Genomic DNA, 27515 nt, shown 5'->3' with positions numbered 1-27515 from the left:
CCGAGTGGCCGCAGTTTCTCACCATCCTGACATATTCAGGTGAAGTTAGAACATCATTTCTGAGACAATATTCTGGTTAGTTTAGACGTTACACTCTTATTAGTTAAGATGAAAATCACTCTGATGACAATGTTTGTGTACGATTTATTGTGGACTTTACACCAAAACGTACATGAAGCTGATGCAACAGGCCACTTGTCTGTGGTAACCAAAGACTAAAAATTACTGGACGAAGTCTGAGTGACATCACCCGTCTGTTCATGCAGGGGGCGCTGGAGTCCCATCGATGGCGGTCTCCATGCTGGAAATGCTGTCTCATCCTAACTTTCAGTCAACCTAACGACAGGCTGAGAGCTGGAGCTGAGGCGGGTTTTAAACCTCCTGACAAACCGTTAGACCGCGCCCGCCTGTCAATCAGGTCAGCTACACGCCTTATTGTCATTCCATCGATTGTCACACTGTGACATTCATTCATTTTTCAACACTGGAGGTTTGCCACTTGGTGTAAGCATCGAAAGTGATTAGCAAGAGTGCAGGAGATGGTTTGGGTTGCTTGGCAACAGCTCATTATCAGTTAAGATGTGAAACTACACGTAGTTGAGTTGGTGTTACGCAGAGCCAACAGGGGAAACTAGTCGTAGCATAAATGTTACCCTCCCCATACTCCCTCCCAATGATGAGACAAAAAACAAACAGTCCACAATAATTTATTTATTTTTCACTTCACACAAAACACTTAAAGTTCAGGGGGAGCAGCGGCCCAAAATAGTATACAAAAATTCTTCATCCAAAGAAAAAACCAAACTATCTTACCTCAAAAATAAAACAGAAAAGAAATTACAGACCGCTTACCTCCTACCCTGACGGAGAAACAAGAAAAAAAGATTCAGCCAAAGAAAACCAATACTCTCCCCTACAACCGAACCAGGACCGCTTAAAGACATCAGAATTATTAACCTCTTACAAAAACACACTACACTCAAATCAGTCTGCCTGACGCCGACATTCAACAATCTCTCTCTGCACGACGGCCTCGTTGGCAGGGAGGACGAGGGAGGCAATGTTTCATCCTCCACAGCTCCCTTTTAAAACCTGCATCCTCTGCTCTCCAACCACACACAGGCACGCAGCACCAGCTCCTGTCCAATCAACTGCTGGCGCACACTGTCAGCCTTTGTCCAATCACTGGCGGGTACCTGCAGCATGGCACACAGACAGACGCACCAACGAGGAAACGGCACAAATCCCCACAGAGGCAGATCAAGCTAATAAACACACGTCACATTACACAGACATGACTGTGGAGCTAACAATGTGCGTCTTTATGTGGATTACATAACTACTATAACAAAGTAATATCACACTCCTTTGTCTGAGTTGCTATGAGCGAATCACAGCAGTGCTCTCTCTCCCTCTTGTGCAGGGGCGTGTCCAGAGGGAAGGCCAGGGAGGCATGCCCCCTCCCCCCCTCATGAAATCTGATTGGCCACCCCGAAATCCAAATTTATGATTGGCTATTTTTCTAGTCAGTCAGGGACTTAAGTACACATCAACTATTCTGGCTGATCTCAACAGGCTGAAGTACTTCCAGGTGTGAATAAATATTTTGCTCTTTCCATAAAAATATCCAAGGAGACACATCGTCTAACATTGAAATGGACATAAATTCCAATAAATTAATATTTCTAAGTTTGACAGCGTGCAAGAGTTTGCATGCAATTTTCTAAATATTTGAAATTGTGACTTTACCCATCTTTGATTTTGAGTCCCTAAAGAATCAAGTTAAGAATATTTATATGTTGCCAAATTGTATAATGTGCTTATCATTAGGGTCTGGAAGTTCCTGGTTTGAATCCTTGTCTGACAGGAGCCTCTCTGTGTGGAGTCTGCATGTTCTCCCCGTGCATGTGTGGGTTCTCTCCGGGTACTCCGGCTTCCTCCCACAGTCTAAAGACATGCTCGTTACGTTAACCGGTGACTCTAAATTGTCCGTAGGTGTGAGTGTGTCTGGTTGTCTATATGTCAGCCCTGTGATTGGCTGGTGAACAGTCCAGGGTGTAACACCGCTCCAGCTCCAGCCCCTTTGCGACCCCAAACAGGAAAAAGCGGTATAGATAATGGATGGATGGACATATCATTAGTGGGGATATAAAGGGTAGAAAAACCCCAGTTGAAAAAGTCTGGACACGCCCCCGCTCAACGGTCGTATTTCAAGTCTTGCCACAAAGGTTTTAGGGACAGGAATGACTAACCTTCATCTTAAAGCCCACTCCCCATCACCTTCAAAATATAAATTAAAATACAAATAGGAAATGTACCAACACGATTTATAGCTAGCATTAGTAAGTGTCCTCCCTCGTCGCGTCACACACAGAGTGAGATCTGGCCCACACAATCCAAACCATTTCAACGAGCTGTATCACAAACTGTTAAAAAGGTGCCAACATCAGGTCAGATGTATAAAGTGCTGCCTTCAGGTGCTCCTCGGAAAACATCGTACTTACCAGTTGTGCAGTCGTAACGACAACATGCACGCGTTTAAGTTATCTCGCAGAATGCGACTGAGCTTCAAGTAAACGTTATCAATGTTAACATTCTCACCTGGCATGATTTAGAGCAGGGGTGGGCAACTGGCGACCCGGTGGCCACATGCGGCCCCCATCAACCCTCAACGTGGCCCTAAGGTATATTTTTACTCATCAACATGAAGAACACATGACAAATACTGCCATAAATCATGAAACCAGAAATATGTCCATAATAATATAAGATCAGTGGTATATATGTTGAGTTAAATTGAGACATAATTGATTGTTATTGTTTTTGTATGCTACAATTTGGCCCCCTGGCAGTGAGAATTATATGAAAGTGGCCCTTGCTGTGACCAAAGTTGCCCATCCCTGCTTTAGAGTTTCCCTTCTTTCTACAGCTCATAGATGCACCAACTGAAATGTGCAACTACTAAAATAAATGATAGCTGCTATGAACAATATATATATATATATATATATATATATATATATATATATATATATATATATTTTTTTTTTTACCATCTATTGTTGAAACGTCACAACTCAACTCGGCTAACTTTGAAATTTCCCGCTCGTAGATAATGACGACTTTGGAGGGCTGTTCATGAGCTCATAACGCAATAATACAGTAAACACGGGGGCGCCGGTAGCCTAGCAGGAGCCCTATGTGCGGGACGCTAGTTCGAGTCTAACCAAGCCTGCCCAATGAAATGGCTGGGCTCCTTACAGGCAGAGTGAGTGGACCCTCTGTAGCGATCAGTAGCGATAGCCTCCTGGCTAACAGTCATGTCCTCGGCCTCGATCCAATCAGCCTTTAGAGCCGACTGAAAAAAGTTTGTTATAAAGTTCTTGTTTTGGGGTCAAATGGGGTCAAATGTCCATGCCCAATTTATTTACTGCAGGTCCTGGTGTGGGTTTACAAAGTCGGACATTACTGATCTAACATTTAGGTCCAATGAGCCCGCCCATGACGTTAACTTTCCCCTTTTCCCCCCGTAAGGGCGGACTTGGTCCTCCTTTCCCGATGTCATTCCCCACTCTCTCTCTCTCTCTCTCTCTCTCTCTCTTTCTCTCTCTCTCGCCCTGATTTCCGACTCCACCCCCTGTCCTGTCTCTTTAATAAAGACATAGAAACCCCAAAAATAAACATTTAAAGAAAAATAATGAGAACTGTAAATACGATCTTTCCGAGGAGCGCATGAAGGCAGCGTTTGATTCTTACAGCTGTAAGAAGGGGAATTCTTGTGGACACCACAAAAGACATTCTATACGACTGTAACAGGGACAGCTGGTATAAACGAGCGAGAAGGAATAAGCCCCTCCCTTTCTTTAACAATAAAGATGATGCTTCAAATATACGGAGCCCCTCAAGAGGAAAACATTTTAAAGAATACGTTTCTGGTGCTCACGAGAAAATGCAGACGCAAAATGTTCTGGTGAGCGCCCAAAAGAAGGTATCTGGTCCTGATGTCCCCTTAGGGTCTTCGTACAAATAACGTACAAGCGATTCACTTTAATTTTGGACGAACCAACAACCGAACTTTAAAGTCACATAAAAACAAAACGTAATATCTCTAAATTGGCTTTTTTTTTTTTTTTAATTGATTTGTTTACAGCCCAGGCATCGAAGCATCCTCCTCCATTCACTTCTGTGGTGTAAATGAGCGACAGGTGTCATGGCCGCCCCCTTGATTGGCGTATCATTTGGGGTAAATTCATTTAGAAGCTAAGAAGCTAAGTCCAAACGTAGGCGGGTATTTTTTAAACATTTATTTTTCTGCATTTTTTGACCTCTCGTACACAAACGGCGTTATAGGTCACTGAAGACACTCTTTTAGGAAAATTCCTTCCAGAGTGAAGATGTTCAGAGACTCTTTTTTTTTTTAAGGTGTTTCTGTGTAGACGGAGAAAACAGAGTTTAGTTCTTGTAACGCCACACTGTGTGCCGGTTTCACCTCTGTGGGATGTCATCGTGCAACGCTGTCTCTTTAGTTTAAATGAGATTCGTGCGATGGCCGACGTAACCAAACTAGCGCTTGAGATAACGATGCTAACTGGACTTTTTAAAAGCTCACACACACACACACACACACACACACACACACACACACACACACACACACACACACAGTTACTCTCCCGCTATGTTGACGAGTAAAGACGCCTAAATGGACGACTTTTTAAAATGAAACGGTCTTTGCAGAGGGATGGCAAGAAAATGGTCGCATGTCAAGGATGAAGGTGTTTTAGAGAATTAGGTGTGTGTGGACGTGATTATATTTTTAGACGGAGGAGGAAACCTCTGTTTTAAAAAAATACCCTCCTGCGTGTGGACGAGGCCGAAGCATCTCTTAACTCCTCTTGACCTGATTTACTAAAAAATTGTTAAGAGATCGTTTCTAACGTTCAAATCACCATGACTGTGATCCTGATTCTGTTAGACCAAGAAAAGCAACTTCCATTACGTGTTAGCATCAAGCTAACAAGCTAAGATGTGTGAGATCTGGAGAATAACGCACAAACTGCCACAGAGTTGTTCCTGCTTTAAAATATTGAGCGCGTGGCGCCGTCATGATAGTTTCCCTTAGACATGCTTATGTATCTGAGCACTGCAGGGTCTTTTTTTCTAAAAAGCTGTGCAGTCCTCTTGTACGTAGCTCTGTTTAGGAAATGAGGACTTAAAATCTTCAATATATCCTCCTTGTTGCATAGTCTAACACCATGCTGGCTGCTCCGAGTAAAGCGGGCTCCTCCAAGTGAGAGACGACCACCTTGATGTTCTGGGCCGAGACGAGGGCTTTCTCCAAGATGATGTTCTGCACCGGGGCCTGGTAGTAAGAGGCCAAGATCCCTGACAGAATCACCATAGAGGGGTTCATCATGTGGAGGATGTTCACGATGCCCATACCCAACGCTGTGGAGGCTGGAGAGAGGAAGAGGAAGACGGGGAGAAGTTAGATTTGCTCCTGTTTTAATAGCAAAAGTAGACACATTCCACTTCCGTAAGTTCAGTGTGTGTGTGTGTGTGTGTGTGTTCTCACCTTTGTTGAGAACAGCCTCAGCTTTGGAGTTCCCCTGTTTAGCAGCACTGAACAGGTGAAGAGCCGTGATTGGCTCAGCCAGCTTCAAATCCCTCCCCTCCACCTTCAGCTGCTCCTCTGACAGACACACACGATAAGAACAGATTAATTATTAATGAGACCTTTGGTATGAAAATAAAGGTTAGAGATTTGGAGAGGGAGGGGGGGCGGTTGAAGCATAGTGCCTGATGCTATGATGGGAGTTTTTTGCCCCGCCCATTTGCTCAAGGTGAATCATCTTCTGCATTCACAGCTCATCCTGATTAGTGCAGAGTGGCAGCAAAAACTCAGAGTGAAGTCGGGGTCAAACATGGAACACACAAGTGCAGCTCACGTGTGAAAAACACTGTAATAGATGTTTTTCTTTCTCGCTCCCTCAGGACTTTTTCACACTTCACCTACTGCACGCTCCAAACATGTCCTTTCTCCCCGGCAAGGTCGACCCGCCTCCCCCCATGTTACTTTGATCCAGACTGTCACCACCTTTGGCCCCTTTTTCTTGGCAGCCTTGGTTTTTTTCTTTTTCATGCAGACTCGTCTTTCCTCTCATGCAAACCAGAGATTCACATTGTTCTCAGAAAGGGTAAATGGACTTCAGCTTGTTCATTCCTTTTCTAGTCTTCTGACAACTCAAAGCTCTTTTACACCGCAGGTCACACCTACACATTCACACACTGATGGTAGAGGCTGCTGTGTGAAGAGTCCATCAGTATTTACTCATCCATTCATACACCGCCAACGAAGCAGAAGGAGCAACTTGGGGTTAAGTGTCTTGCCAGAGGACACATCGGACATGGGGCTGCAGGAGCTGGGGATCGAACCCCTGACCTTCCAGTTAGGAGACAACCAGGGCCGACCCAAAAGGATGTAACATATCTCTTAAGCCCCTTTTTAAAGTTTTAAAATCTGACCTGATTTTGAAATCTGGTAGCATCACACACATCAGGAGAATCTAAACCAATATTCTTCTCTATGGCGTCATCATGCCATCATTTCATCACAGACTACAGGACTTCATTAAGATTATCATGAAGGAGTGCATCACCTCATGTGGCCTCAAGAAAAACAAAACAAAAGTTTGGGTCAAGAAAAGTCTGGAGGGATGTGGACAACATGGATTCTTCAGCGAGAGCTGGAGGTCAGACTTTAAATGTCAGATGTATCTCAGACGTCCAGCGAACCTGTACCGGTTGCCATTTGCCGCCAGTCACCATAACTACTGTCCTCCATGTTCTCTCAGGTTTTTGTAGTCACACACAACTTCCCTCAAACCCTTTAATGATGTTTAACGGTTACAATTTTTAAATACTAAATATCCAACATGTTTGATAAAAATCAGGGCGGCCTCGATGCTCTCTGAGCAGATCGAGGACGTAAATATTGGATCTTTTTTTTTTTTGTGCCTTTATTTGAGAGATAAGATGATAGAGTCGCAAATCAGAGAGAGAGAGAGAGAGAGAGTGGGGAACGACATGCGGGAAAGGAGCTGGGCTCGAACCTGGGCCGCCCGCCTGGAGGCCTACAGCCTCCATACATGTGGCGTGCGCACTGACCACTGTGCCACCAGCGCCCCTTTAATATTGGATCTTTATACCGCTCACACTACAAAAATATTTTTGGGAAGATAATCAATTCCGAGCAGCCTCGAGTCGGGAACACCCCGTAACTGTTTGAAAGGGGAAATCAAACTCAAATCAGCCCCATTGTCCTGCAGTCTGAGTCAGGCTTTAGACTCAATACATGATATATAAAAACACAGTAGTGCTGATTGTTCCCAGAACACATTCTCCCACTACATTGGTAAAATCTTAAATCAGGGATAGTCTTGATAAAAACAGACGTCTCACCATCGTGCAGCCTTTTGGCCTCTCTCTGCAGAGCCATGCTGGACGCGAAGGCCTCCACACATCCTCTGCTGCCACAGGAACATTCGGGGCCGTCCAGTGAGACCACGATGTGACCCAGCTCTGCAGCGCAGAACGTACTGCCGTGGACCAGCTCGTTCTGATGGATGATCCCTCCTCCAATACCTGCACACACACAGAAAGCAGATACTCAGACACTTCTCAGACCGTCAGAGCAAATACAAAAGTGCTTCATGAGTAACTGAAAGAAGTCAGGACACTCTGCTTCTCAGTGCCTTCCAAATAAGGTCACGATTAAAGCCACTTTCAGAATGAACTCCACTGCAGATGAAAGACTAAATAACTGGATCAATGAAATCCCTCACCTGTTCCTGTGATGACGGTGACAAAGTTCTCCACCCCCTTGCCTTGACCAAACTTCTTCTCAGCCAGAGCGGCACAGTTGCCGTCGTTGTCGACCCAGACAGGAAGGTGCAGAGCGTCTGAGATGGGTGTTCTCAGGTCCACCGAGGACCACTCCTGGATCAGCTTGGTGGAGTGAAGCACTACGCCCTCCTGTGGGTTCACCCGCCCGCCTGTGGACACACCTGAAGAAGTAGAGGAAGAGCTTTTAGATTACAGCTTCACCATGCGTTTGTTATTTGAATGTGAGCGTGAGTTTCTCTTTTCTTACCAACACCCAGTAATCTACAGTTGAGGCCGACAGCGTCTCGAGTGGCATCTGCACAGAGCTTTAATAAGAGCTTCATCCTGGCCTGGAAGGTCTTTGGATTGGGCTGCACGTACTTTTTCAAGATCTTACCCTGAACAGAGAGGGAGGAAGTGAGGGGATCATCATCACACAGAGGGGCGCAGTGGGACTCCAACGTTAATTTAAGGACTGACAACAACCGCACATTCATTAATTATGACTTTTGTTTTACAGCTTCAATGAGAAACTCTTGAAAAGGAAACGAGGATCTGATGTCTTTACTCTCGGGGGTTGGGGGGGGGGCAGCTTGAGGATACATTTTGGTGCTCTTAAAGCCGTCTTTGCAGATTACCTTCTGACAGACGATGGCCACTCTGAGGTTGGTCCCTCCCAGGTCGACAGCCAGAGCCGTCTGCGTCTCCAGGATGTGGTCGATGTCCTGGGAGATGGATTCTTTCACGGGGGGGAAACAGAACGTCTTCTGGAGGGGCTCGTCCAGGTTGATGGTTCGCAAAAACTTCAGAATCCGAGACACTGAGTTGCCGTCACCATAAACTTTGGAGCTGATGGGAAACACAAACACACTCTGGTTTATTTTGTTCTTCGACTTTTTTTAAAAAAGAAAAGAAAATTATGCCAAAAAGTTAAGCAATATTTGATCCCATGCCGATGGTACGATTGTGCAATTGGACGATTATTTTCCAAAACAAAACAAGGTGGTACAAACCCGGACCAACCAGCTGAACAGGATTATAGAAGTGCATAAAGTACTGACTCGCTGATTATCTTTAATTTTAAATGGTGATATACATTCTTCACCCGTTACTTAATAATGTCCAGTTGTTTAAAGATTTATTTGAGACTTATTTGAGATTGGACAGTGCATGAAGAGGAAATGCAGAATGCTGCAGGGCTGCCAGAGGAGGGCTGCTCTCCAGAGCTGGGAGAAGAGAGTGTATGTTAGAGGTTTGAGCGGCTCACGGCAAGGCTTGAAAACCTTATCGTAAAGTTCTTGGTTTCATATCGGGGGAACTAGCCACTTAGCGCCTTCTGCAGACTCATCCTGGTATTACACCAAGGTTTACGTCATGATCTGAAACTTTGCCAACGTGAGAATGCTCTAGAGAGGATAAAAAGGATAAAGACAGAGGCAGCACACAGGTCTTACCAGGGGTATCTCTTTCCAAACTGCAGCTCCAGAGCGTGGTAGATCTTATTCTGAGAGTCGGCATCTCTCACATGAAGAACATTTTCACCTGGCACAGAGGGAAATGTCATGAACACAGGAATAATGCATGCTTTATAATAAAGATAAATTATTAATAAATGTTCATCACAAGGAAATAGATTTTAACAAATTCACAGCATTCTGGGAATTTTCCTTCATAACCAGGAAAGTTTGGTTTTATTTGATGTTTTCACCATTTGTTCATGTTGTATTTATCTTTAACATTATTTCTGGTTAACATTTGGAGGTATGCATGTAAGGGGCCCGTGGCATTTTTACAAACACCCTCTATATGGGTTACATACTGAGTCTGATGTCTCTATGAGAACGTCACCCACAACATTTTAATGAGTCGCTAAAGATAAAAGATCAACATTTATAAAAGTTGTAAAAAAGTTTAAAGTTTAGTAAAAGTATAATTTATGCTACCATGAATGATGTCGTTTAAACTTTTAGTCCGATTGTTTTTGTCCCATGGGGCACCCTTTCATATCAGGACTTCCTGGACTACTTTTATTTTGTATTATCACCTGCCAAACTTAAGAGAACACTTAAGATTACTCATCAGAGCCTTGCCGCACTCTCTCCATCCATCGTAAATCAAAGTAATGACCTGTCAAGTTTACTTTCTGACGTGGGCGAGCCTTAAAGACCTTTGACTCTAAAAGAAACAGCTTCATAAATATATAAAGAAGAGAGACAACAGGAGTGCTTCTGGTATCCCTCAAACCCCGGTGCTCATGGAAGAGGAGACTTTTAAAAAGTGGAGGAAAACTTGAGACCAAAAGCATAAATGATCCAGGTCCAGGACTCAGAACATAAAAGTCCTTTAACTCATAGGGCTAGAAAGATTTAAAATACACTAACTCTGGTGACACCTGTGGTTACTGCAGAGAGTTTCACCTGTCGATAAGGAGCTGCAGAATTTTCCCGATCGCTTCCTGGTACGTTTCAGGATGTCAGTGGTCCAGTTTGATACACTGCGCTATACTGGAACCACAGATTAAAAAGAAGAACACCAATTTCTGCAAAGCAATTGATCCTCAACAGCAGCTGGCAGTATGTTGGAGGTAGGGACACTGAAGAAATACACACATGCACGCACGCACGCACACACACACACACACACACACACACACACACACGCACACACACGCACACACACACACACACGCACACACATACACACACCGGGATGGATGCGAAAAAACATGAAATCAAAGCCGTTTATGACGGGACGAGTCAGCGTACTAACATGTTTGGCACAACGTGAGATTGTATTTTATTTTTTATTTTTTTAAATGTGCCGACGACAGAGACTTGACTGTGTGCAAAGAGCTTTCCTCAAGACGACAGATCTACTCTAAATCTCTCAGATGTTCTGCTCCATGTTATAAATCTTAAACTCTTTATGGATCATTTTGAGGAGGAATGCTCACACTGATTTTTGCAGGTGTTGAAAGAGTCTTTGCACCTTCTCTAAAATCTAGCACAGCATAACTGACATTGTTCATTTCCAACCCAAGCGGCATATTTCCCCCGTTTGCACCCCGGCCTGCTCACAATGATCCAAACATGTCCTATCTCCCCGGCAAGGACGACCTGCCTCCCTTAACAGTTGAATGATACCAACTCTCCAGATTTGTGGAGGTTTAATGAAGCAACTAGGCTCATGTTTTCATGTGCTATTTTGAAGCAGACTGTAGCCTTGGTTTTGCCCTTTGATGGTGCAGGCTTGCCAAATCCACTCAAATAGTCAATCATCCCATTTGCACTTTAGAACAGATTTGGCACCATTCATCAATGATGTTTCAAAAAGTCTGATTAAGTTTACAAAGAACCTAACTCAAACACACACATTCAATCTTTTCATTTCCTTTTGCTTTGTCAGTTAGAAAATCAGGACTACGACTATGGCATTGGCAGTAACTACAGATGTGTTTTTTCTGTCACACCTACCCGTTTCTCTGCCAGTTTGTCGTGACCCCAGGTTGATGACAGGTGTGCCAAAGGCCCCGGCCTCTCGTACCCCGCAGCTGCTGTTTCCGATCATGCAGCCGGCGTGGCACACCAGCTGGATGAACTGCTCGAAGGGAATGTGCTTCACTGCCCGAAAGTTTGGGTGCTTCTCGATGCCCTTCTTTCGCATCACGCGCACCATCCCCTTACTTCCTGTTTTCATAAAAAAAAACGCCAGGACACAGATGCATCGATAAAGTTTCAAGCAAACCAAAGTCTAGCATCCGGCAGGCAGAGTCAGTGGCATCTTTTAAATCACTTCTTAAAACTCACTTTTATAGACTTACTTTTATGTGATTTCTCCTTTAAAGATCTATCCCTTTCTTTTATTGATTTTATTTATTTTAACCTTTTCATCTTTCTCTTCTTTAAACATTTTAGCCTTTAAATGTATCCCTTCCTGTATTCATTTTACTGCTCTTAGTCTTTTTAAATTCCTACTCCTTTTATCCTTTAACTCTTCAGCTCTCTGTTGCTTTATTCATTTAACCAATCTCCTGTTTATCCCTTCTTTTTATCTTCATTCTGTGTTTACAGCCTGTGATGTGATGTCGTCCCACTCTCCCTCAATTTTAATTTTGTTCTCTCCTGGTTGATTCTAAACTAATTTTCCTTCATTGTATTGAACTGTGTCTCCATTCCTGCCTGTTGAATCTTTATTATTCCTGTTATTTGCATTTATACAACTTTGCCCTCTCTGTTTGGCCCCTCTGTTGATCTCTGTTCTGTTGTCGTGTTGCTGTATTTGCTTTGTCTGTCACAGCACTGTAAACATTTGTTTTTAAAGGTGCTATATAAATAAAGCTATTATTATTATTATTATTATTATCCCAAAATGTCTTAACCTTTGTGATTCTAGAAAACAGAAAGACACTGATGAAGCAGCAAGGGTACAAACCTGCATCAATGTTGGGGAAGAGGATGAGGGTCTTTTTGTTAAAGGAGATCAGAGCGTCCAGCATCAGACCATAGATCTTGATGGAGTGCTGGATGTCAGTGGTAACTGGATGCTGTAAAGCCACTATGTAGTCATGATCCTGCACGTTGTCCCCTGCAACATGAACACAGTTAACACAGGTATAACTCAAATGTCTCACATGATGTTTCTTTGTCTCCACGTACCCAGCCAGCTCTTGATCACATCCATGTAGTCCTCTCGACGACTAGTGGACAGCAGCTTGTCATATGAAGGGCAGCCGGCCAGCAGGATGTGAGAGTGGTCCTCACACATGGCGATGAGGTGCTGCTCTGCCGTGCGTGTGCAGCAGGCGTGGTAATGGGCCAGTTTACTGATGGCATGGCGGATGGAGTCATCGATCGTACCGCTCACCTGGAAGAAAGAGCAACGGAGGAAAGTTTGTTAAAAAAAAAGTAGAGTCAAGATTTTATAAACATCTATATCATCTACATTTCATCTACAGAGAGATATCCCCCTGTACACTGTAAAAAGTACAACACTATAGTTATGATATATCACTAAGTCAACCATCTCATGTACGAGCGCTGCCTCCTCACCTCTCCTCCCTCCAGGTGAAGTATTCTAATGTTCATCAGCGCTGCAGCGGTTGCCAGAGCCAGCGCGTCAAAGCGGTCGCCGTGGACGACCAGGATGTCAGGGCGCAGCCTCTGTAGGACATCAGGGAGTTTGACAAGTGCCAGACCAACGCTCTCCACCATGGCTGCCTCATCCTCTCCTCTCACAATGGTGTGAAGCTTGGAGCTGATGTCAAAGTCATCCTGCTCGATCATACGAATCGTGCTGCTGCAGATGTTGAATAAATTGTAGTTTGCACTATTAATGCAGACCCAGTGTGCAGTGCCAACCATACAGTGCTTCACTGTTCTGCAACAAGCTTTAAGGAGGATGCTACTGTGCCCGCTGGTCTTACCCGTAGTCATCGATGAGGTGAGAGCCGAGCACCACGACTTCCAGTTCAAACTCGTCGGGGTGGGATTTGATCCCACACATGATGGGTGCCAGCTTGGAGTAGTCGGCTCTGTTGCATGTGGCCACACACACCCTCAACTTCCTCTGACACTTCATCAAACAGAGGTGTAACCATCACACACACACACACACACACACACACACACACACACACACACACACACACACACACACACACACACACACACACACACACACACACACACACACACACACACACACACACACACACACAGATCATTTGTTGGTTTTAATTTTTTAGCTCAGCACATAAAAACACTCTCCTCTTCCCTCTGTAGGAATATTAACTTCTCCACACGACTCTGGGCTTTAACTACAGGCTTCTTAAAAATGTTTTTGATTTCCACAAGTATCTTAAGACACTCAGTCCTACCTGATTCTGCTCATCCATGTTCTTCCTCTCCATCCTGTCTCTGCTTCTTTGCATTCTCAGATAGTAGAGCTCCTGCAAAACAAGGGAGGAAAACACAGAGTGAGATCCAGAGACGTTTTTTGAAGAGCTTTTTAAGATCCTTTTATTTCAGTACAAACCCGCTCACAGGTCATACTCACTTGGGCCTTCCAATCATTCAGATGCTGTTGCATGAAAACACAACAAAGCTACACTAAAAATGGTTTGTATTCACAGGGAACAACATATACTAATGTACTCTTCAAGGACAGGAAACATGCTGCAGTGCTTTGCATGACAAGGCAAATGTCACACTCACACCTGGTTCACTCTGGTAACATGACAGAAGGAAGCTGGTCATGATCGAGGATGTTTGAGGATGTTTTAATTACCATCTGGTTTCTCCAGTTAGGGGGCCACTCCTTGGTCAAATACACGTGAAGGAACTTTTTATTATTTGCCTTGTTTCTGGCTAAATAAAGTTGCTGTCTTTCTGTGTTCTGCTGAGCAAAGACAAGCCCCAAATTCCTCACAAAGTATCTGACTATCTGATCATTGTCATTGAACCCCCCTACCTATAAACCCCCTCTATTTCAGCCCAGCTCAGAACAGGCTGTTTATGTGTCTGTACCTTTAAATATGTAAATGAGCTGTGTCTGGCCACACCCCCTCTCTGGAAGGGCTCGGGTGGCTCGGTCTTTCTCGCTCCATGACCTATTGTTTACGGTGAGAAGGCAGACTCAGAGGGCAGAACAAACACCTAGCTGTGGGAGTGTCACCCACCTGGGGGAGGGGTTACTACCCTTTGTGATGTCATGAAGGGAAAATCTCCAAACTGCCTGTTTGAGCACACATTTTCTGAAAAGTGGAGCAGGGGAAAGACAGAGTGGATGGATTTTTCTTATTATTGGGGGGTTTGTAGACAGACTAGAGACACATATTAGTGTTAGAGAAACACGGTGAAGTGGATTTAGCAGAATATGTGAGCCTTAAAGAACAAATCAATATCAGCATCCTACATGTAGAATATAACATCATCTGCATATAAAGATTTCTAATTGAATCATAAGATAAAAAAGTTGTTGGATCCTTCATAGACAATATAATTATCAAAATGTTTCTTAATATTCTGCTGATGATTCTCATCAAGCTGAGTAAGTAAGTATATCAGGTACACCGCCCAACATTTCCAGCAAAGAGCACACAAAAAGATTATTTCTTAGCAGTTTAAAATGCAAATCACTACCCTATTCTAACTTTACCATGTGACTATTTGAATTAACCTCAGACAATGGCACCTTTGGGCGGCTGAAGAGATGATTGATGCTGCCATTCACACGAGAACAGAACAAGGATTAACTTAATTTATAACAAAATTTAACATTTCAATCAGTCACTGACCCAAAAATAAAACAACTAATCCAGTAAGACTCAAGTCAACATTTGAACATTGTCTGGGACACATGAAAACTGTTTGTCATAAACAGGTTGAACCAGATTCCCAAGGACCATGAAAGCAGGAGAATGGTATGAGATCTGGGGACATTGCAGATAAAAATCAAAAACACTTTGGCAACCCTTGCATGCTTTAAAGCTGAATGTGTGACTGTGTAGGCTAAGCAGGAGCAAATATCCTGAAAGACTTTGAGATTTAAAGGATAACGACTTTTCATGTTTGAGGTGTTTGTTCAGCATCTGAAACTTTTATAAGTCTCCTTCCAAAAAGTCACCTGGTTACTAAACTGTCAAAACAAATTATGTTGCTGGTTTGAATAAGTCCCTGTTGGACCAAGTCATGTGTTAGGGACGCCTCCAACACCTCTGTGTCGGTCAAAAATAAAATAAAGGTTTGAAAACGAGTCCAGGGATTAAACTCAATGTGAAATTGCAAGAGTCTGCAGTTCATCAAGTGTCCACTTGGGGCAGGCTGCAGAATCCCCGGAAGTCCCATGATCCAAAAATATTTTTTACAGCATTAATCAACATGTTTATCAGTATAAAGAGTTTGCTTTTTTGACACACACTGTACAGAGTTCAGATTTTTATATCTTGTACATTTTTACTTCATTAAGCCAAAAAGTGTTTTATAAGTTTGCTTTATAAGTGGCTTGAGGCTCACCTCAGCTTTTTGTATGTTTCTAAGTTGATCAAAGTTTGGTTGAGTAAGCAATTCCAATAAGGCAAGCGTCATCATTAGGCTTAAAAACTCCACTTCAGAAACCTTTTAATGAGCTCACTGAGACCAGGGGTGATATGTAAATAACAGGAGGCCCACTCCAAACATTGAGAGAAGAGAGTGTAGTCAAAATTAGTAAACATAAATCAATTATATAGTGCGTTTCAGGGGGTGGTAATCTGTCAACAGTTTTGAGCATTCATTAAAAAAAGGTTCCAAGTTGGATTTTTTCATCTCTTTTTCCTGGCCGAGGGTCGCAGGCCGGATGGAAGTGAATGTAAGTCCTTAAACTTTAGCCAAGCAGGTAAACGGAGGCGTCCATATTATTTGTTTTCTCAAGTTCCCCCCTCGGATTGGACAGCTGACGCCTTCTGTCATGTTCTCGTTATTTCTGGTAAACTCTACTGACACATCACTGTTCAGGAAAGCCAACTCAATCTGCACTGTTTCACACTTGACATGCGACATTCTCAACAGTCACCTGACATCACTTCCTTCTAATTAGAGGTCTATTTAAGCTGCAGGATTTCCGTTCTCTCCTGCTCTGACCTGCACCCATACTGCACTCTTGCTCAGCCCCACCACCACTCCAGCATCCACCTGTAGACTCCGACTGGGGGGTTAAAGATATCATCCCATCACTCCTCAAACCTCCAGGCTCCTGAGGTCGGAGCCTGGACGCCAAACAAAAACTGTGTTCTGCTGCAAGAAATGTTTTAAACGATACAAATGTGAGCTCTCTGACTGAGCTACAGATGTGCAACCATCGCTCCTGCCCTTTAGCTAACGGAGTGAGCGACATCACAACAGTAGTGTCACAGACTTTAGAGATGCTAAGAAACTTTTATCATCTCCTAACTTTAGAAACTATTTCACCTAAGTTACAAAGATAGATAGATAGATAGACAGATAGATAGAAGTGAAAATTACACGTTCGTGATGCTGATTATGTTAGCCAGTTAATAGACAATTACCATTATGTGTTAGCTAACAAACTGAGATGCACATCCTGGCCCATCTGTGCAACGTTCATGTTTTTACAGGGGGTTGTTCGACATCTGTGCCTGGGTCCTTTTTTATTTCCTGGCTGTAAAAGCTATGACATTAAGCAACGAGCTGTCCAAATATTTACAGATTAAGTTGACGTCATCTCTTTAATCTACAGTGTTTATTTAAGTGGTCACTAGTGAACAGCTGCCACTTCTCACACCAGAAAAGAGTCATAAGTAGAGCTGTCAGCATTAACTAGTTAATCACGATTAACCTCATGATATTTTGTCCCTTCAGGCTCACCGTAGATAGTCATCCTCAGTGTCTCCCTGTAGTCTCAGTGATGTAAAAGAAGGACACTGCTGCATCTTTGAATGTCTCATTTCACTTTAACAAACTCTCAGACAGTTCAGCTGACGAGTCCAAAGTAATATCCATCTTATGACATCACACATTGACCTTATGACATCACACATTGACCTTTGTTACAGTTCCTTTGAGCTGTTTGACTTCAGTTTGGGATCCCTAACCACTTCCTGTTTCTGTGCTGAACTTCATGTCCTAACCTTCCATCTACCAGAAGGGCCTTTCAAAATAAAAGCAAACAGCAAGTAGAGTACTCCCAGATTAAGACAGGACAACATTTCAAAATGAATGCATAATTGAATGCAAATAGCAAGTAAAGTACTCTCAGCTTGAGACAGAATCCATTTTCAAAATAAAAGCATGGTTCAATTCAAACAGCAAGTAAAGTACTCTCATCTTAAAACAGAACACAATTTCAAAATAAAAGCATGGTTCATTTCAAACAGTAAATAAAGTACTCTCAGTTTAAGACAGAACAAAATTTCAAAATAAAATTATGGTTCAATTCAAACCGCAAGAAAAATACTGTACAGTACATCAATTCAAAACAAAAGCCTAACAATTTTTACGTGCAAAATAATAGAATTTCAAACTTTTTTTTAGGCCTACATATTCTTAGATTTGGTGGTGATCTTAGTAATGATCAAAATTCACAGAAAAGTCATGACAGTGAGGCTGCCTTAATTTTCTATGGAAAAAATAAAAATAAAAAAATAAGTCAGGTGTTGTGGACCAAAACCTGCGACTTCACCTGAATCTCATTTAACACCATTTGACTTCTACTCAAGCATCACCACACAGCATCAGCAGCCAGAGGGAATAACCCAACCACAGACGAAGACAGAGGTAGATGACAGACAGATAAACAGACACCGTGAGACAGAAAGGAAGCAAGATGAATGGATAAAGAGAATTAATGTGACTCACTTTAGCGTTTATGAATAAGAAAGCCGTACGTTTTTCTTTCCAACACTTCGCAGATTCTCATCAATCTAGCTTTAGGACAATCCTTTTTTTTTTTTTAAATCTCTTTATTGCTTTCTTTCGGCAGTGAGAGACTGGCATGCAACAGCCAGCAGGCAGGGTGGAGGAGAGAAGGAATAGAGGAGAGTAGAGTATGCATAACCATACGGCTGGAGGAGGGGAGGGGCCGTATGAGGTCACACAGTTGGGTTGGGTTGGTTAGAGGCTTGTGGTTGGTTGAATTAAAGCCATAAAAAAATCCAATGCGATGTGTTGACATCAAGACTAAAACTTTAAGTGTGTCTTCACCCACAGGTTGGAGCTGGGTGTGAAGAAACTCAGGAAATAATCTCACTGTATGCATGAAGAATAGCTGCAAGAGTTTTTAACACCACCCTCCTGATGTTGCATCCCTTCATTTTTCATATTGACAATATGAGGTAATGCAGGGCAGCAGTGGTTAGAGCTGTAGCCTCAAAGCGTGGAGGTTCCTGGTTTGAATCCCCATCTGACAGGAGCCTCTCAGTGTGGAGTCTGCATGATCTCCTCGTGCATGTGTGGGTTCTCTCCGGGTACTCCTGCTTCCTCCCACAGTCCAAAGACATGCTCGTTAGGTTAACTGGTAACTCTAAATTACCCGTAGGTGTGAATGAGTGTGGCTGGATGTCTGTGTCTATATGTCAGCTCTGGGATCGACTGGCGGCAGGAGCTCAGTCTGTAGGGACTTGGGTTGGGAACCGGAGGGTCGTCGGTTTAGGTCCCGGCACGGACCAGTTCCAGAAATTGTTCTGGTAGCTGGAGAGGTACTGCACTTCCTGAGCACTGCCGAGGTGCCTTGCCCAAACCCCAAAACTGCTCTGGAGCGCTCGCTGTGGGCAGCCCCCTCACTCTAAGACCTCTCCATTAATGCTCCATAGTTCCATAGGATCCTGTTTGTGCATGTGTGTGTATTTCAGCCTGTGTGTTCATGTTCATTAAACAGATAGTCTCTTGATTTGCCAGGTTTCACTGAGAAAAGCAATCTACTCATTACTCCTAAATTGTCAGCGACATCAAACAGGCTTTCTGGATTTTTTTCTGAAACAAAAAAATATATATATTCTGTTTCTCGCCCAATGACAGCTGGCTCCTGAACAGGAAAAGTTGTAATAATAATGGATGGATGGATGCAGTTCCCTTCCTTATCCGTACATTTTGAATAATTTGTCACTTGGATTTGTTTCCTTTTTCTTCTGTTTTGCTGCAGTTTGTAAAGTTTTCCTCCTGCTGAACCTGGAAATTAATCCAGTGAAGGTTCGAGAGAAAATGAGCTGGTGGAAGTTCACATGAAATCATCCTGCAGGACAAGATTATTATATAAAGAGAGAGAGAGCTGCATTGTGTGAAAAGAATTCAGAGGAGTTAAACAATGAATGGGAATAACCTGGGAAGAATCTGAGACAAGAGGTTTGATGAAGAGGAGGGGAAAAGTGTTTACAGAAAAGATAATCGAGGACGAACCGGTCTGACTGGATCGTTAAAGGATGACACACGATGCAGGGCGCTAATCCCAGGAGGGTTTGTTGGTGTTTAAAATCTAATAACAGGTATCTCGTGATATTAAGGTGTGGATTAGAGTATCTAATTTCAGCAAATCATCGAATGTGAAATGTTTTTTTTTCTGCTTTTAATCACCACAGCAGCACGTCTTCATGATTTAACTTGTTGCTGCTCGTCTCTAAGGACGCATCAGGACATTCTGCTTAAACAGGTTGTGAATATTTCACTGACAAGTTTCAAACTTGAATCAAGTCAAACAGGAGTGACACAATAGTGAGGTACTTATTTGATCTCTACGACGATTGACGTAGGCAGCTTTGAAAAGTGAATTTTACATGTTTCCTTTTTATGCAAAGTGAACAAAATCACCTTTTCAACAAAGTCACTTGGGACCTGGGATGAGGTAGAGCTAGGACAGAGTACATATTAGCCCATCAAGGGCGTGTCCAGAGTAAAGGCCAGGGGTGGCATGTGCCCCCCTAAAGCTCTTATTGGCCACCCAAGGTCCCACCTGAATTTTCAGAATCTATAATTGGCTATTTGCCAAATCAATTATTTTGGCTCTTTTCAACAGGCTAATTCTTGTACTGTCAGTTGTAGTTAAATACTCTTTCCATAACATTTCCAAGGAGAAACTCCTGCTTTCCAGAGTTTTCATGAAATCTTCTAAGTGCTTTAAATTGTGACTTTGCACATCTTTGTTTGAGTCCCTAAAGAATCAAGCTAAGAAGATTTATGTTGCCAAATGTTATTTATGGGGATGAAAAGGGTTTAAAAAATTACAGGACAGGGCATGCTTTATAGCGTGGTAGAAATAAAAAAGGTTAAACTTTCCTATTTCAAAATGTTGCAAAGCTGTCACTGTGCAGAGCAGGTGTGTCTATGTGGAGATTTCATAATTACACAAAACTCCTGAAAACTTCCTGAACTTTTTACTGTGAGCGGCATGTGTGAACGCAGACACATTTTTCACTCTGACTTTACTCTGATTTTTTCCTGCAAGTCCAGAAGTACATTTTCCACGTGAAATCGGGGTGATCCGATGTGAGAACGTCTGGGGACGTATTCAGAGCCAGGAGTGCACATGTGAGAAGGCGTAAGTGACTGGTTTAAAAAATCATGCACTTCCGTTCTTGGAAACAAACCTGACGCTGGTGTGATAGTACCTGTTTTGGTCCAGAAGGGGGCTCAGGGCTGAGGATCAGGCTCAGCTTCTGGTGAATTTTCTGACTTTCAGATCGTCTGGGCACTAAACAAGGACATGGAGGCGCTGTTGTCTAGGGAACAACAGACGTGGAAAATTACAGCTGAGGCCGAATGACATTGAAAGAAGCCTTGATGTATTTGTGTGTCAAAATAACCAGTTAAACTGGAATCTGGATTCAAATCTTCATTCAGCTGTCCAAACTGAGGTGTAGTCATCTCCCTCTCTGAACACAGGATACTAGAATGTATAAAACACGACGTATCGTCTCAGTGTTGTCATGCACTTGTGTCTGAGGTGTAGTTTAGAAGGCTAATGATGGCAGTTGCTTTTTTGGAAATGATGTCTCCAAAGAGCTTTCCGACAAAAGAAACAGACTAAGAGGTGGAGAGGAGGCGGGACTTTTCACGTTTTTCACTGTTCACGTAAAGGGATTTCTAACATGCAGAAAACTCCTGAAAAATTCCTGATATTTGCAGGAGGAGCTGCATGTGTAAACGTAAACAGCCACATTTTTGATCAGACTTCACCCGGAGTTTCTCCTCCAGCCTCCTCATATTTATTCTGCAGAAAGTCAGAGTGAGCTGACGTGAGAACGCAGCAGGATATAATCAGGAGAATTCACCTGGAGGAAATCCTCAGGGCAAGTCAGGATGTGGGAGAGTTTAGGCTCACTATAACGGCCGCTTCATGAACATGAAACACATTTCTGCTGCTGTTTGAAACACACCTGGTACTCCCAAACTGTCGGACATTTCTTTCCTAAGAAGAGCTTTCTCTCCGATGTCCCACCAGTGGGTCTTTAAACTTGAGCTCTGGAAAGTGGGACACAGTTTGTTGTGATCTGATCTTCCCTCCTATCGGACGCTCCGAGGGGCCGTCACGGAGCGCAGCGCCCTCTGCATCCTATCTGAAAGGCCCTTAAAACGCTTACAGTGTCGTTCAAAAGGAAAAGTGGAAAACAGAGGAAGCTTTTTATGAAACGTGTTGACCCATAATCAATGACATTTCTCAGTTTCAACATTAAATACATTTTGTGGGTTTTTATCTAATTAAATATGGCGTCCCAATGTTTGAAACTCGTCACATTCTGTTTTTATTTACATTTTACACAATGTCCTACATAATTTAGACCTGGGGTTATACAAAATAAAATAAAAACAATAGCCGCGTCCTAATTAATGTAGCCTACTTGTGCAAAATATTACTTTATTGCTTCCAGTCCTTTTTTACTTCGAAGAAAACGATTGAATGACTGCATGCTTTTATTTTGTAAGAACTTCCGGCTCTCACGTTGAACTACACAACGCGGAAATCCGGGAACACCCGGTGGAAGAGACGTGTGCATCACATTTACTGATCCCCGGTCTGCTTTCGAAGGCGCAACTCTCCACCCGTCCACCTCTCAGCTTCATTGCCACCTTATCTGGTTGTTACCTGTCCGTATTTAGTGATCGAAATGCCGCTAAAGTTTGAGCTGTGCCCCGGTAGGATGATCGGAGGAAATCATCCGTGCTTCATCATCGCTGAAATCGGACAAAACCACCAGGGAGACATTGAGATTGCCAAGAAAATGATAAAAATGGCAAAGGTAATAAAAGTGCACACCTTTCGGCTTATTTTAAATGTGGATTTAAGTGATTTTTCTGCCTCTTTAACGCCAGACAACACGACGGGGGACGAATGTTTTTCACAGAACTCCGTTTAAAAAAGCGCCGATTAAATGTGTCGCGTTTGAATCATTTTAATGAAAGACAAGTTTTTGTTAATCATATATTAGTAATATATATGTAATTTAATAGACTTAAGACTGTATAAACTTCGCAATTTGCCTCAGGTTAAAAAAAAGAAAAAGATAATTAGCAGTGTAGTAAAATTACCAGATTTGTAAATGGGGTTTGGCACTTGGCGTTGGCGACTGAACTTTGACTTTTTTTTAATAAACTTTATTGAATTATGGAAATGTACAAACAATCAAAAATACCAATATTTAACAATATAAATATAATATACATATTCAATTTACAGTCTGTGGATATAAAACTGTAACAAAAATCATAATGTTAATAAAATAATGTAGAAAAAAGTTCTGAATAAACAGAAATCATTGACAGATTTACCATGAGTGCTTGAGTGATATGAGAGACAATAATCTGAGTCATTAAATCGTTGTTTAATGCTTGAATCTAAAATTAATTATTATTTTTTTGCTATAAAGTGATTATAAAACAAATAAAACCTGAAGGAGAATTGCGGTTATTAAATATGGTTTCCTCCAGTTTGTATTTAAATGCATACCCCTCCTCAGGAACCTGCCTGTAAGAGTAGAGCTTTACTGGGGTGCCTGTGGCCTAGTGGTTGGTGTGTGCGCCCCATGTGCAGAGGCTGTCATCGGACCCACTGGGACACCTGTGGCCTAGTGGTTTGTGCGTGTGCCTCGTGCAGATGCTGTCATCCTCCACCCAGGTTCAATTCCGACCTGTGGCTTCCTTCCCGCGTGTCGTTCGCTGGTTTCAGACTCTGTCCACTGTCCTGTCTCTAAATAGAGGCACACAAACGCTTTACATTTGTTGCTTTCTATAATGTGAAAGGAATCTACAGGAACTCTAAAATAAATAATCATTAGTTGTCAGTAATACTTTACGAGCCCGCCTCGTTTATTCATCCCTAACTGATATCCACCTTCACAGGACTGTGGAGCCGATTGTGCCAAGTTCCAGAAAAGTGAATTAGAACATAAATTCAACAAGAAAGCCCTGGAGCGCAAATATGAAACCAAAAACTCCTGGGGGAAAACTTACGGTGAACACAAGCGCCACCTGGAGTTCAGCCATGAGCAGTACAGGGAGCTGCAGAGCTACGCGGAGGAGGTGGGGATCTTCTTCACCGCCTCAGGGATGGATGAGGTAAGAACAAGACTCTATGTGAATGTTTCTTGACAGTTTGTGAAAGGTGTTTAGTTCACCTGGGATTATTCCCTCTTTAGATGGCAGTGGAGTTCCTGCATGAGCTCGATGTGCCTTTCTTCAAAGTGGGCTCTGGAGACACCAACAACTTCCCATATCTGGAGAAAACAGCCAAGAAAGGTGAGGCCCATCATCTGCAGGTGAATGTGTAGGATCGAGCCATGAGGGGTAATTTAACGTTGAGTTAAGTAGTGATAAAAATGTCTCGGTTTCCTGTCAGAGTATGTAAAAAAGAAAGAAAGGTGTCTTAAATGTTGTTCTTGTAAGTGCGGGCTGTCACAGCTCTGTGGGACATGACGTTTCAGGACGGCCCATGGTGGTGTCCAGCGGGATGCAGTCGATGGAGACGATGCGTCAGGTCTACAAAACGGTGAAGAAACACAACCAGAACTTTGCCATCCTGCAGTGCACCAGCGCCTACCCTCTGGAAGCCGAAGACGTCAACCTCCGAGTGATAATGGTGAGATGACGCCAGCAGCTGATTTTCATATGTTTAATAATGAGCATTTAAAAAATAAAAGAAACAATCAGCTGTGATGACATCAGGTGGGTTCAGTAAATAACATTTGATCATCTGGTTAGAAATGGTTCCTGTCAGTAGGGGGGTATATGTTAGGCAGGAAGTGAACTTTTTGTCCTCACGTTGAGGTGTTGGAAGCAGGAATAAAAGAACCAGACTAAAAGTGTGAGTGACTTTGACTGTGATGGTTAGATGACTGGGTGAGAGCCTCCCAACTCTGCTGCTCTTTGGGGCGTTCCCAGTCTGCTGTGGTCAGTACTGAACCTATGAAATGTGGCCCAAGGAGGGGAAGTAGTGAACAGTGACAAGACATGTGGGCAGCCAAGACCAGTCTCTGATGCTAAGCTAAGCTAACTGACTGCTTTGCAACAGCTACGACAGCTATATCTTTCTCAGTCAGTCCTGTGATACTTTGTCACTTTTACCAGTTTTTTATTGAGAGTCTCCTTTGTTTTTCATTTATCTGTTGGTTCAACAGCCTCTCAGTTGAAGACAGAAACAGCCTTACAGGAATTGTTCAAATCTGTTTTAAGATAATCGGCTTGAAACAACAGAGATTTAAACTCTTATTGTAACCAGCAGATCCTCAGAAAGGCTGAGAGTATTTTAGCCTCTTCTGGTCACGCACTCTTGACCAGGTGAATTTTGTCTGCTGCCATCACGTCACCGTTATGTTTTACCTGCCTGTAAAACTAACCGCTACTCTAAATCGTTCATCCCCTCTGCGATCAGATTACTGAATGCTTTTTAATGATTTTATCTTTTGGCGCCACATATCTTTTATCTATTCTTTTATTTGACTGATCACTCTAGTGTTTTCATTTCATCTTCAGTCTGGCCGACTTTTAATCAGTCTGTCCAATATCAGTGTCTCCTTTATCTATGTTTTAACTCTTGTGTAGGCTAATCTGTTGCTTGTACGTCAACTTGTCTTTGTTCGTGTTTTTTTCTCGTGTACGAGCTGCTCCACACCAATTGCCCCAAGAGGGATTAATAAAGTTTATTGCATTGAACGACAGTATGTCATTAAATATCCGAGCAGTGTCCAGTTATGTTCATAGCGGTTTATGTTCTAGCTTTATTCATTAAATAACGCTTTAGCAAAAAGGAGGTCGCTAAGGATGATTTAGTTCCTGTTGGATGAAGGAAGGCTAGCGCTGTCTGCATGTTTTCAGTCTTCATGCTAAGCTAAGCTAACTCACAGCTGGCTGTGAGATAAACCAAGAAGTTTATCAGTCCCATAAATCTAATCGTCTAAACTCTTCAAGACAGCAAATAAGTAAATCACGCAGAATGTCAGATTAACGCAGAGGATAGAAAAACTCATCCTGGCCACTTGTGTCTTGTAGGAATACCAGAAGGAATTTCCAGACATTCCCATTGGATATTCCGGCCACGAGTCCGGGATTGCTATATCAATCGCGGCTGTAGCTCTGGGGGCGAAGGTCATCGAACGTCACGTGACCTTGGACAAGACGTGGAAAGGAAGCGACCACGAAGCTTCTCTGACCCCCGATGAGCTGACAGAGCTGGTTCAGGGAATCCGGCTGGTGGAGAGGTCGATGGGGAGCGGCCTGAAGCAGATGTTACCGTGCGAGAAGCCGTGCCATGACAAGGTGGGAAATCGTCTCTCTGCAGGGAAACACAGAAAAACCAGTTTGATGCTTTTTTTCACACGCCGCTCTTCTCTGACTGTTATTTAATGTCTGTTTAGAATATCTTCTTTTTAAACATTGCGGTACATATATAAACAACACAACAGAAGGTCAACACTTTTTTTCAGTTTTGTGGTTAATTTGTAACAAATGTTTCATGTCATGTACGTCTTTGTAACCTGCAACTGGATGCTTTGAATTTCCCTCGGGATCAATACAGTATCTATCTATCTATCTATCTATCTATCTATCTATCTATCTGTCTATCTATCTTCCAGCTGGGTAAATCAGTGGTGGCCAAGGTCCAAATCCCCAAAGGAGCGACGCTGACTCTGGACATGTTGACGGTGAAGGTGGCCGAGCCGATGGGCGTCCGAGCCGAGGACATCTACGAGCTGGTGGGAAAGAAGGTGACGGAGAGTGTGGAGGAGGACCAGAGCGTCACACCGGAAGTCGTTGATAAATACGGCAAGAAGGCCAAGTGCTGAGGGAGGCCAAGAGTTTTTGTATTTGAAGAGGATAATAACGCCGTAATCGAATCTTTTGAGATTTCCTCGTTTGTTCTCCTTTGCCAAAGAATTTAAAATGTTCCAAAAGTCGCCTTAATATAATTTAATTTGACTCCGCTAACGGGCTCTTCGTTAAACTCTGTGTTGCCTCACATCAGGTGGTAGTTTGATCTGGTTTTGAAACATTAAATGAATATTGAGCCTCTCATGACGCAGCAGTGACATCACAGGGCGTGAGGGTCAAACAGTCAGTGTCTCAGAGCGATACACAGACACCTCCAGTCCTTTAAATATGAGTGATCCGGCTGGGTTTGTACTCGTAGAGCGTCTTTGAGAGCAGCCACCATGACACCAGTTAGATTCAACTCTGAGAGGAAATGTGCACACGCTCGTCTGCAGAGATTTTTTAGAAGTCGTGTGTTTGCACATTTCCTCGGTCATCTGCAGACTCCCTATAGCAGCTTGTCTCCTAATCAGGTTGTTCACACACATTTATCAATCTTATCATTTGGGAATATCACAGGAATCTAATGAAGGGTGAGAAGATGAAACATCTCAATAAAATATTTCACCTGTTTCCTCTTGTTTGTTTCCTTCTTTGTGCAACAACACCCCGCAGCGTTTTGATCTGCAGTCGGCCATGTTTGTATCGTAGCTATTCTGTTAGCATGGATCAAATGTTTGAATATTTGCTGTACCTCGTGTTTAGCAACCCTCAATTTAAATTCTAAAAAGCGATATAATAGGGCGCCGGTAGCCTAGTGCGGGGGTTCCCAAACTTTCCAGGTCGTGACCCCCAAAATAAGGGCAACATAGACTGAGGACCCCCCTACCCACACACACACACACT

The 27515-nt window shown here is 43.0% G+C and overlaps 2 protein-coding genes and 1 long non-coding RNA gene across 4 annotated transcripts; 2 read left to right on the top strand and 1 right to left on the bottom strand.

The window, feature by feature from the left end:
* Positions 1-696: 696 nt before the first annotated feature.
* Positions 697-18390, bottom strand: LOC109998056 (bifunctional UDP-N-acetylglucosamine 2-epimerase/N-acetylmannosamine kinase-like). 2 transcript variants are annotated; one of them, XM_065954375.1, is made up of 14 exons: positions 18237-18390; positions 13760-13831; positions 13307-13455; positions 12933-13179; positions 12540-12747; positions 12316-12468; positions 11358-11570; positions 9339-9426; positions 8523-8733; positions 8153-8282; positions 7845-8066; positions 7462-7644; positions 5576-5692; positions 697-5457 (listed from the first exon to the last, which is right to left on the bottom strand). In XM_065954375.1, exons 2-14 carry the CDS (start codon positions 13811-13813, stop codon positions 5222-5224), a joined length of 2211 nt encoding a protein of 736 aa, XP_065810447.1. In that variant the 5' UTR covers positions 13814-13831; positions 18237-18390; the 3' UTR covers positions 697-5221. The 2 variants fall into 2 exon arrangements, with proteins under 2 accessions (XP_065810447.1, XP_029136807.2); XM_029280974.2 differs by lacking the exon at positions 18237-18390 and having other exon boundaries at positions 13760-14299.
* Positions 8728-13536, top strand: LOC114921227 (uncharacterized). The gene is made up of 2 exons (XR_010666383.1): positions 8728-10468; positions 11373-13536. It is a non-coding gene; the product is annotated as an uncharacterized lncRNA (long non-coding RNA).
* A 3955-nt stretch (positions 18391-22345) lies between the features above and the next one.
* On the top strand, positions 22346-27242 carry LOC109998065 (sialic acid synthase). The gene is made up of 6 exons (XM_020652797.3): positions 22346-22606; positions 23706-23921; positions 24002-24101; positions 24287-24441; positions 25851-26117; positions 26435-27242. The coding sequence occupies exons 1-6, from the start codon at positions 22475-22477 to the stop codon at positions 26642-26644; spliced, it is 1080 nt and encodes a 359-aa protein (XP_020508453.1). The 5' UTR covers positions 22346-22474; the 3' UTR covers positions 26645-27242.
* Positions 27243-27515: the final 273 nt, after the last annotated feature.

This window comes from Labrus bergylta, chromosome 1 (assembly GCF_963930695.1).
Source record: "Labrus bergylta chromosome 1, fLabBer1.1, whole genome shotgun sequence".
NCBI lineage: Eukaryota > Metazoa > Chordata > Actinopteri > Labriformes > Labridae > Labrus > Labrus bergylta.
The sequence above is the reverse complement of the archived record's forward strand: the minus strand, read 5'-3'. Positions and strand labels throughout refer to the sequence as shown.